Source organism: Branchiostoma belcheri, unplaced genomic scaffold (assembly GCF_001625305.1).
Source record: "Branchiostoma belcheri isolate BF01 breed outbred unplaced genomic scaffold, Haploidv18h27 scaffold22, whole genome shotgun sequence".
NCBI lineage: Eukaryota > Metazoa > Chordata > Leptocardii > Amphioxiformes > Branchiostomatidae > Branchiostoma > Branchiostoma belcheri.
The window spans coordinates 1,274,101-1,285,688 of NW_017803713.1; the positions used below are offsets into that span (position 1 = coordinate 1,274,101).

At 41.7% G+C, this 11,588-nt stretch overlaps 1 protein-coding gene across 1 annotated transcript; it reads right to left on the minus strand.

The window, feature by feature from the left end:
- Nucleotides 1–370: 370 nt before the first annotated feature.
- LOC109470124 lies at nt 371–9,612 on the minus strand. Its single transcript, XM_019768908.1, has 11 exons — nt 9,315–9,612; nt 8,609–8,838; nt 8,124–8,288; nt 7,295–7,456; nt 5,296–5,501; nt 3,965–4,047; nt 3,350–3,502; nt 2,736–2,891; nt 1,968–2,188; nt 1,587–1,700; nt 371–1,198 (listed from the first exon to the last, which is right to left on the minus strand). The coding sequence occupies exons 1-11, from the start codon at nt 9,610–9,612 to the stop codon at nt 371–373; spliced, it is 2,616 nt and encodes an 871-aa protein (XP_019624467.1).
- Nucleotides 9,613–11,588: the final 1,976 nt, after the last annotated feature.

Here is an 11,588-nt window from a genome sequence, read left to right on the forward strand (position 1 = left end):
ACAAAGCAGGTCATTTGAAATTGACACTCAATAAACGATAAGAACATATATTAATTAAAAACAACCAAGAACGACCGTCTATAGGCGATAGGTATGGCCATAAATAGTGTAGTGTACTATTAAAGTAGTTTAGCACAGTATAGTATAGTATACTATTATAGTAAAGTTTAGTATAGTATAATATTGTAAAGTATTGTATGATATAGTAAAAGTACGAAAAAAGTTCCGATACAGAAAGCCACAAAGATAACAGGAACACACCCTGTCAATCCTGGTCGTCACACATGTTTCGGACTGTCATTAACAAAACTATACGAACGTAGCAGCACATACCTAGCCTAAACGATCTTCGGCAGGCAAATAGCATGGCCTAGTAAATATAGTAAAAGTGGAGAAAAAAGCCAATACAGAAAGCCACAAAGACGACAGGAAACACAATCCTGGCCACCCGGTCAATCCTGGCCGTCACAGCCTCTATCTTCTCCAGCTTCTCTGCCTCTTCCTCCGGGTCGATGATGGAAGGGGGGAAGGCGTACGAAGTAAACTCCGCGGGAATCGGGACCGTGACCACCGGACTGTCCGGATCGCACACTCCGCGGAGCTGGTATACGGACTTGGCCCTGGGGATGGGCTTGCAGGTCTTGGCGATGTCGTCCGCCATCTCCTCGGTGCCGTACACGGACTTCCAGCCTCCTCCTGCGGCCAGCTCCCACCCGACGCGCACCAGATCTTCGCTCGGGTTACGGACTGGCTGCCGCCGTCTCCTCAGGTTCATTTCCGAGGACTCCTGGTCCAACTTCTGCAGCGGGATCGACTCAGGACGCTGGGTCTTAGATCGCCGCTCTTCCTTCTTGGCCTTCTTGCTGGACTTCTTAAGCTTGCTGGCCTTCTTCTGCCCCTTGTCCTTTGGCGCCGCCGGTTCCGGACTATCCGCCTCGTCTTTGTCCTCGGGCCGGGGGATGACGATCCACTTCTGGTCCGGCAGGCGGTGCCACATAATGTTCCCCGGGTCCTTCAGCTTCGGCCTGGGGATCTTGAACGGCCTGCTGATTCTATCGAAGGCGCTGACTCGGAGAGCACCCTCGGGACAGCGGCGGCCGAACAGCTCCTCCAGGCTGCTGGCAGGGGCGGTGGAGTACCCCGGGCGGGGGATCCTGATCGGAGGGTTCTCCTGCTGCTTCCGGACCTTCTTCTCCTCCTGTGGGTAACAGACATAACGGGATGTTTCAACTGTAAACTTTAGGGACAGAAAATTAACATTATAGATGTAATAATCCGCAAAACGGGTATGTAAAATTTCAACGTTGACTGTAATAGGATGAAACTAACAGCAATATGTTATCATTTACCAAAGAAAAGGTTAGAAAACATCGTCAACATCGTCGAATATATCAAGAAGCTACCATCAGCAATATGTTAATATGTTATTATTTACCAAAGATAACAGATAGATGGCAATGAAAAAAAAAACATTCAAAACGATTAAAATATCTGTCAATATCTTTGTAATTCACATATTTTTGCAGTAGTGTGTCTATTTCGATGTCATTCAACCCAATAGAAAGACCTTAGTTTAGTTCTGATACCTTCTTCAGGCGACGGGAGTAGATAAAATGGACCAGTCCTGTCTCCAACATCATCAGCGTGATGAGAGCCTGGCATCCTCCGAACCAGATGTCTACTGCTCTGGCTTCTGATATCTGTAAAGGATAAATTTATTCCTGTTAGTCTTGTGCTTTACACACGTTTCAAGCCAAACATGAAGTAAAACAAATGTAGTTTACAATGCCTGGTTCTATGCTTGAATTAAGATTTTGGATCAGATACGGTTTTGGGTAGTCTCCGTGTGTCCAGGAACGCTGATTTGCCATAGGCATGGTTCTGGATACTCGTGGACTATCCAGAGTCGTGCCCAAGCTAGCCTGGCTTTAGTTAAAGTACTGTTCTGAATACAATACAGCCCTTACCCACGGCATCCGCACGCTGCTGCTCTGGTAGATCATGGCCAGGTACGTGGTGACGGCCAGGCTGAACCTGCCTGTGATGTCAGACAGGCGCAGCGGCATCCACAGCTGCAGGTAGGCCGACACGACCACCGTTACAGACGGCAGGAACACCCGCAGTACGGAGCTCATCAGCCGCCGACGCAGGTGCACCAGGACGTCTATCGTGGTGTAGCCGTTGGAATCTTCATATAGGAAGAAAAACAAGGCAACGTTTTGCGTCAAATGTTAGACATTCAGGTTATAAGCTGCACAAGAAATCACATCCGAATCAAGCAACTTTAGGCAACTTTCAAAATCTGCTTGAGTAACTGTTTTCTTGTGTAAAAGAACGTTGCATGCTGTGTGTGATAGGTATATCGCTGTATGTTTGGCATACCATATGATCTACTATGACGCTCAAACTCAGCTTATCTGATCCCATAACATTATCAGAGGCGGAGAAGAATTGTATAGATCTTCCATAATACTCCAAATTAACAAAGAACTACATGTTATCAAAGGATACGTGAGAGATAAAGTTGCCTGGAATCCACGCTATTTTTAATTTTACTAGCTCAATTCACTCCTTTTGATCGCTTCCGGATCTCTACAGCATCTTTCTGCGTAGAAGCGACCAGAGGACACAACTAGAGCCAGAATTTTTAGGATGGATGCCAGGCCAGAGATGAAGTATGGTTGACAAAGGATGTTAAATTTTTAATCGTTGCTTTCTCATCCAGAACGACTGACCTGAGTGATAGTGGCGGCAATCGTCTAACTCCGACCGGCATGTTCCTACTGTCCTCCGGCACTGTCCACATTCCTCGCTTGCGTCACAAGACTCGTAACGTCCAAACAGACACCTGTCGATGTCGTAATCACAAGTCTTCTTGAAGAAGATGCAACCTGTAATCAATTGATAAAATCAATATGTAATATTTTGTGGAGATAGTTATAAGTGAAGGTGAATAATGTTTAATTTGTCTCATTCAGAATTTTAGAAATATCATTTGATTAAAGCAATAAGTAACCACTCGTGGTGATAATCAATGCACTGCACTAATAGTTAATGACCAAACATGTCCTATTCGTCTCATTATAAAATCAAAATCTTCAACTTCTTTTCTAGCTCTTACAGCTCACAGCCATGACCATTAAGTCAAAGGCAATGTCTCTTTGCATGCCATATTGCCATCATGTATTTGAACATGGCATGGCTTTGACGAATGTCGAAATATAGCAAATCACTAAATAGTCATATAAAACGCATATTAGCATCTGGCCATGGATGTAATGAGGAAGGACTTTACTTGGTTTCAACACAAAGAATGTACTTATAGTTAAATCTCTCTCCATGATAATACCATCACCTTTAGTGTTGGACATGAAGGAGTGGAAGGCGCCCTGGATCTCCACTCCAGTCAGCTCAAACTGAGACACAACTTCCGTCGCGTCTGTCTTGATCGCGGCCAACGTGACGTCATCCAGTGGCAGAAGCCGCAGTCTAGCTCCACCGTCTGTGTTAACGATACAGCTTTGTTTGAGTTCATATCTGCAGTGTTGCCCTGTGGTCTTATAACACAATACATATTTTACAATACATATGTATATACAGGTATTGTACAATGTATTTCAATGCAATTTTAGGAATTCTCATAGAAAAACATACACGGAAAAACATGCACGGATTGTACAATCCATGATCCGAAGCTAAGGCCCTGATGAAGAGATATTACAACCTATTTTCATGCACAGAATACACAAACTGCGTATTCCTAGAGGTAGGAAAGTGGATCCATGATGTACATGAATGAGTACCATGACTTGTTACCAGTAAGGATTATGATACTAAATCTTTAAATGGGGGAGAAATGTTGAGTTTTAAGATGTCACCTGACCTACACAAGATGGCCTTTGGATCTTACGAAAAAAAAAAAAACTTATGCAAAGATTGCCTCGTGGAGTCCATTATAACTTACATCCGCGCAGCTGCACAACGCAGGTCTGGGTGTCGAACGGGTAGTTCTTCAGCGATACTGAACACGACACCTTGAACTTCCGCCTAAAACAATAAAAGTGGCTACAACTGTAAGCAGCATAGTGTAAAAAGCATAGCTTAAGCAACATGGTGAATTAGCATAGTGTAAGCAGCATAGAGTAAGTAGCATAGCGTAACTAGAATTCCGAGATCTCATACCTCCATGAAATATGATCTTGATATGTAAATGTAAATTTCTTCTTTAATTGTTCAAATGACCTCTGCATTAACATGATATATGCATCGTGATGTATGTTAACTTTTGATTAACTTACAGATGTCCCAAGTATGACATTCTCATCATTCACCATTACGAAATCATAGAATTTTCACATTAATTATGCAAATTAGGTCATCATTTGCATAATTAGTATCTGTTGAAGTTCCGCCTGCCATAGGTTACATAGTATAATGTAAAACACTGTAATTGTAGAATTTCCTCATTAATTATGCAAATAAAGTCCTCATTTGCATAATTTACATTTAATTATGTACATCTCTCTCTCAGCTACCTACACACCAAAAATAATGCAAATATGTTGTTCCTGTCTGGACTTATTGGCTTTTAAACATTTCGCCAGAAAGTGCCCTGCAGTTCCAGAACAAGCCGCTAGGGGGCCCAAACTCATATGACTTCTTCCCAAGCACGAGAGCTACCTTCCATCAAAATTTCATGACCCTAGCATGTCCAGATCGCGAGATATCAAAACCGGAAGTTGCGCTGCAGTACCAAGGGAAGCCACTAGGGGGACAAAAATCTCATCATTTCCAGTTTTCGTCACACCCTACCAACACACCAAGTATGAAACCAATCCATCCAGGCGTTCTTGAGTTATCTTGTTGACCAACAGACAGACGGACGGACGGACGGACGGACGGACAGATAAACGCAACTGAAAATATAACCTCCATGACACATTTCATGGAGGTAATTACATGCAGTATAGCGTGAGCAGCATAGTGTAAGCAGCATGGTGTACGTAGCATGGTGTAAGCGGCATAGTGTAAGCAGCATATTACAATGTACATAAGCAGTGTACGTAGAAAATTCAAGCAGAAAAGTGTGAGTAGCATAGTGTAAGCAGCATGGTGTGAGCAGTTTGTTGTGTAAGCAGCATGGTGTAAACATCACACTCACAGACTAAGTACTAGACATCATGATATTGATAGTTCCATCTTGCAACAAAACTTGAGTTTACTACGTACATGAGAATATACTAAATTGCCATAGTTGTTGTTAGCTACAAACGTGCGTGTAATACCCCAACTTACGTCATTTTGTACACGACCAGTCCTTCCTCGTTCAGCCACCTCGATGACGCCTCGCCGTCCACGGCAGCGGCCTGACGTACCGTGGTGCCAAACGCCAGCGGCGGCGGCGAGACCAGGCTGTCAGGGGCCGGGACCCAGCCGTCGGTCAGTCCGCTCAGCGTCGAGTTGAACCAGGAGAACACGTACTCAATCGTCACGGACATGTTCTGGGATAGCAAAAAACAATATTGTCTGTCTAAAACGATAGAGCTAGTATCGCCAGTAATAATGTCAAAAAACGTTACTGAAGCAAAATCCCTCATCAAGAATGTATAGAATGATACGGACGACCCACATGTAGTATCATTGCCATAAGAAGCATTACTGAAACAAAATCAAACGCTAAGGTTGTCTAGAATGATAAGGGAAACATGTCGTATCGTTAGTTACAATGTCATGAGAAAATACATATCACAACATAATTTTAAACTTAAAGGTAGTGTCTATAAACAATGACAAATACCGCATGTTTGTCAGAAAGCTGACCGACATGACGAAGGTAGGCTGATACAGCGATGTCAAATCCACCACCTAATATTAAAAAGGGAATATAAACTGAGAAAATTACCTTTGTGGAAATAAACAATTAAAGAAGCTTGTTGTTATACACAAATGTATTTGTTGTACACTATGCCTCATGTACATACATGTTTCAAGGTTGCACAATTTTAGTGGAAAGCTATTGTTTAGGACTAACCTTCTTAGGAATAAAAATTGTTAGTAAGCAGCTTAGTCAGTTAAAAAAAACATCCTCAGTTACATCATCTCAAACAAGTACATAGTCTATAGTGTAGTTCAATTATGCTTGGTATTTACAATCGAAGTAGTAGAACATGTAGTAGTAGTGGTAGTAGAAGTAGTAAAAGTAGTAGTTGATGAGTAGTTTTATATAGAAAATTCCTTAGTAAACCTAGTACTGGATGTGAAACATACCTTCGACTTCCAATAATAAGGTGCTCCTATTGTAACGCAATAAGTACGTAACATTGTAACGCGGCAGAATGGCCTCCGGTTCCGCTGTCTGTAGTCTCCTCGCCTCCAGCCACGTGTGTGTGCCGTTTGGGTCGTCTGTCGGGTTCAGCAACCCCTAAAATTCCATTTCAATGTCAACACTTATTGCAAAGCGTTGTAAGGTACAAGACTACGAGCTAGTTCAAGTACATTGGTCTAGCACAGTTAACACATCGAGACGGCTACCATATAGCCACATATTATGTTGATAATCTAAACTCATCATTTTCCTGTTTTTATAGCATGGAGGTACGAGACATATGTATTGACCTAATAGTATATAGAAAGAAATTGTGTCGGGGCATGACATAAGTACATGAAGCGTCATAAACTTGTTGGAACACCAAACTTACTTTTGTAACGACTTCTACAACTATAGAGATACAACAGTGAAATCAATACAATGTTTCACACAATTTCATTGTTCAATGTATCGTCATATCCTATGATATTTTGTTACAAAACCACCATTTACAATATAATTATTACAATATAGGGAATATTGTTTATTCCTAGAACGAATTCTTAGATAGGATGCCATTTACCAAGTCGTGGAGCAGATTAGAATATTCCTTACAAAAAAGAGATAATTATACTTACATCGACAAATTGGAATGTTGCTCCTGTAGCAAAATACAAAGCAAGCTTTACAATACCGTAGAACATGTCAGAGAAATACTGATGGGAAATGAGTAAATAGAAGAAGAACTTTATGGTATGACAGTTGTAGTGGATACAACGTATGGCAACAGATACATACAAAGTTGCTCTTGCTAACATTTAGCTCTCATTACTGACAGTTCTAAAAGGGAATGGTTCTATGTATTTAGGTAAGGTAGATCGATGTTTGTTATTTAGCAACAGCAACTTTGTACAATGTACAATTATGGGGCTATTAACTTTATGTTTATTTGCAAAGAAGACATCTGTAGATATGTGAAGAACTGACCTGTGCAGAGTTGAACTGCGTAGCACAGCTGAACATCTCTGGAATTCCCGTGGCAGAAGCTGTCCGGTTGGTTGGGACACTCGCGATCTCTCGTCTGCCGACCCAGTCCACAGCCGACGCTACAGTTGGACCAGGAGCCCCAAGCTGACCACGACTGTATCTCTGCGTATCAAGGAGATCTAGATCAGACGTTTAGCATAAAAAAACGAGCTTAAAGCTAGCATGAAGAGAAAAAATATGGCCCAATCATTTGCATGTACAATGTATGTACATGTATTAACAACAGAAAACTATTCAAATACCGATAGGCTGTTAGCAGTGACAACAAAGGAAAGAATTGTTGATTGATAAGGGAGTAATGGCAGAAAAATACCAACAATTTTTCCAAATTTCTAATTGAAAAACAATAAGGGAGCTGAATTAATAGGCTGTTAATTACCATACAAACCATGATATAAAACTGATGTTACAATCAGTAACGATGCAGAAAATAACTGCTGTGTGTGTGTGTGTGTGTGTATGCGTGTATATGTGCGTGCTGTGTGGTTGTGTGTGTGTGTGTGTGTGTGTTTGTGTGATTTTGTATATGTGCGTGTGCCTGTGTTTGTGTGTGTGCTTGCATGTTAAACATTGTAAATGTATGTGTGATTGGTGTGTGTGTGATTGGTATGTATGTGATTGGTGTGTGTGTGTGTGTGTGTGTGTGTGTGTGTGTGTGTGCGTGTGTGTGAGTTATGAGTGTGTGTGTGTGTGTGTGTGTGTTTGTGTGTGTGTATGCGTGCGTTTTGTACCTAACCTTTACACACTAGATCCGATCCCGTCCAGTTGCCTTGTGCATCGCAGGTCCTGACGACATCCCCAGAAACCCCATGGAATCCTGGGAGACATTCATAGGTACACTGGCTGTTCCATTGGAGGGAGAAGCAGCTGCACCGAGGCGGGAGGAGGACGTGTTCTGGTGCTGGAGGATCATCACAGTCACGCTGGAATGTGTCTGTGTGAAGAACAAAAACACAATCTTCTAGCTGCTGTACTCTTTGTTCCTTAATCAATAATATATAAATTCACTGTACAAGAAACTTCAAACAGACTTGAATTGTATCACATTAAAAATATTGTTCACCAGTAAGCCTCAGTGGAAGTCAGAGTGTAACTGAAATTGAAGAAGTCAACAAAATCTGCTTTTCAAGATCAAGATTTAGGTCTTTGTAATACCTAACATATTGATACTGAGGTTTACACACAAACACTGATAAAAAATCTTGCTACCATACCTGTTTCACAGATCACGCCATGTCTATGAGAACAATCTACATCGTCCCACGTATTAAGGCCGTTCCAGTACGCGGCATTCCTAATGCGAACACAGCCTGCACCACCGCGGTAGGGTTGCCCGGGTCCCCAGTCGTTGAAACTTCCCAGTGGTTCTCCATCCTCCCACACGAAGTTTCCATGTTCTTCCACATCGTTCAGTCCGATCCAGGTCTCCAAGCCGGGGTGGAGACAGTTCCGCAGTTCGACAAGGAAGTTGTTGGTCGTCTGGTCTTTGGGGAGAGCCAGGCGGGAGTAGTGGCATGCGCAGATACCTTTTGCTCCTTCGTATGTCACCCAATTGTCGAATACTCGGTAGCATTTGGACCCGTGGCTGTACCATTCAGGGCCGCACCTAATTTCGGCTGTTGTGTCTGGAAGTAGATATGTACAGGGGAGGTTGAATAACTAAAAAAGAAGACTAGCAAATGAATAAAACTCGTGTGTATTTTGCCTCCGGCTTCAATAAAAGGTACAGGACATTTTAGGCTGTTCAATCTATGACAAAGAAAGCAGAAATATATAGATCAGAAAGGTGTGCAATTACAAAATCCCTTTCCTAGCAATTTAAAGAGCAATGGTAATTTGTGTGTTGGTCTAAAAGCCTTTTATATCTTATCAAATGATGAAGACAAAATTGAGATGTTTGACCATCCATGGTATACATTGAAATGTTCAAATTTCAACAGTAACTGTAGCTTTGGCTAACCTTGACAACGGTATGTCACTTCTAAGTACTTGGGGACACCGCTACAAGGGTCACCGAAGACCTGGTCATCTGCTGTAACGCAGCACAGCTGAAAACCATCACAGCGCTCCCTCATGGTGGACAGGCTATTGGGTGCTTGACAGCCTGTACTCGAATCATAGCCGCAGGTATGGTGAGCGGACGTTCGACCGTAGTTGGCATTCTCGATCAGGAGCGTCTGTCCCACGGAGCAGGACAGCTGCAAGGTTTGCCCCTCGCAGGCATGGTCCTGTATAGCTAGTGTAACGAGATGCATCATCGTTTTATAAAAAGAAAAGAAAGAAAAACAAAACAACACTATTTAGTAATTGAGTTTTTGAATTCCAACTAAAAACATGTAGCACTAGATTATTGTTGTCCTTACTCACCTGGTTGCGCAGCGATGCCAAAAACGCAGCAGATTGCGACGACACAACACAGTTGAAATCCTGTCATAATGTTTTAGTTTTCTTTCGTTTGTTTCCAACCAAACGAGTCAAAAAAGAGAAAATACAGAAGAAGAGAGGCACGTGAAGTGCTCCCCTGACGTGACTGTGACGTCTGAAAAAATTCCAGTTGTGATACAAGGATGATTGTGATAAATAGTTCAAGCGTAACCAATTTTTCTTCCCAAAAAAAATTAGCGTACACGACACACACGACATGATAGCCTGGTATCCAGTGTATCATGGTTGGGGCGGCCGAACTCTCTTCGGGGCTACAGGAGCTCTCTACCGCCCGACAACAACTAGGCCCACGTGCAAGCCTCCTACGTGTATGACAAAACCACTACCGAACAGCTAGTTGAGCTGGGCGGGGGAAAATATTTCAGCCCCGAAGAGAGTCCACCAAGACCACGATAGACTGGACGCCAGGCTAACAACACGTACACTCTGCATCATACAAAAGATTACTGAAGCACCGTCATTGGGACGATTTCATCAAGTAAGAGGTTGGTACCAAATAAGCCTGGCACTAAATAATTCATACGGCACCGAAATATCTTTGGCCAGGTATTAACCAAATTCCTAGCTGTATGACTCTGCAATTGTCACTTTTTTTCCTTCAACACAGGTGTTTGACTGTGTACATGTGTTTACTTGTTTGCTTTTTTCTAATCAAAATTATAAAACAGGTAAATTGCTGCACCAGTAACTGCATACAATGTTTTTGGTCTTGTTTATGATAATCTTTGGACACCAAGAAAAAAACGATGTGACTAAGTATTATCACAGTTACCATTTTTCATGGAGTTTGCTGGTGCATAGTTACACACGTACGGAAAGACCCTGTAACATTCATCTAATAACAACAGGATTCCAATCAACTAGTGTTTTTTCAAAATTTGAATGCTTAGACAAGTATTTCAAATTAGCCAGTCCATAAGGCCTTCCTAAGAGATTATACGGAGAGTAGTTTTCGGCAAAATAGAGTGAAAAGTGACGTCCGTGGCAACATATTTCTGAATAAATCACCATGTGAGCCAAACTTCACTGGAAAATTATTTACATGTATGTGACCAAATTTTAATATTCTCAGTCAGCTGAATTTTACCATTCTCAGTTTGCTGAATTTTACCATTCTCGGTTTGCTGAATTTTACCATTCTCATTCTGCTGAATTTTACCATTCTCAGTCAGCTGAATTTTACCATTCTCATTCTGCTGAATTTTACCATTCTCACTCTGCTGAATTTTACCATTCTCAGTCAGCTGAATTTTACCATTCTCAGTCAGCTGAATTTTACCATTCTCAGTCAGCTGAAATTTTACCATTATCAGTCAGCTGAATTTTACCATTTTCAGTCAGTTGAATTTTACCATTCTCAGTCAGCTGAATTTTACCATTCTCACTCTGCTGAATTTTACCATTCTCAGTCAGCTGAATTTTACCATTCTCATTCTGCTGAATTTTACCATTCTCAGTCAGCTGAATTTTACCATTCTCATTCTGCTGAATTTTACCATTCTCAGTCAGCTGAATTTTACCATTCTCAGTCAGCTGAATTTTACCATTTTCAGTCAGCTGAATTTTACCATTTTCAGTCAGCTGAATTTCACCATTCTCAGTCAGCTGAATTTTACCATTTTCAGTCAGCTGAATTTTACCATTCTCATTCTGCTGAATTTTCCATTTTCAGTCAGCTGAATTTTACCATTCTCAGTCAGCTGAATTTTACCATTCTCATTCTTCTGAATTTTACCATTCTCATTCTGCTGAATTTTACCATTCTCATTCTTCTGAATTTTACCATTCT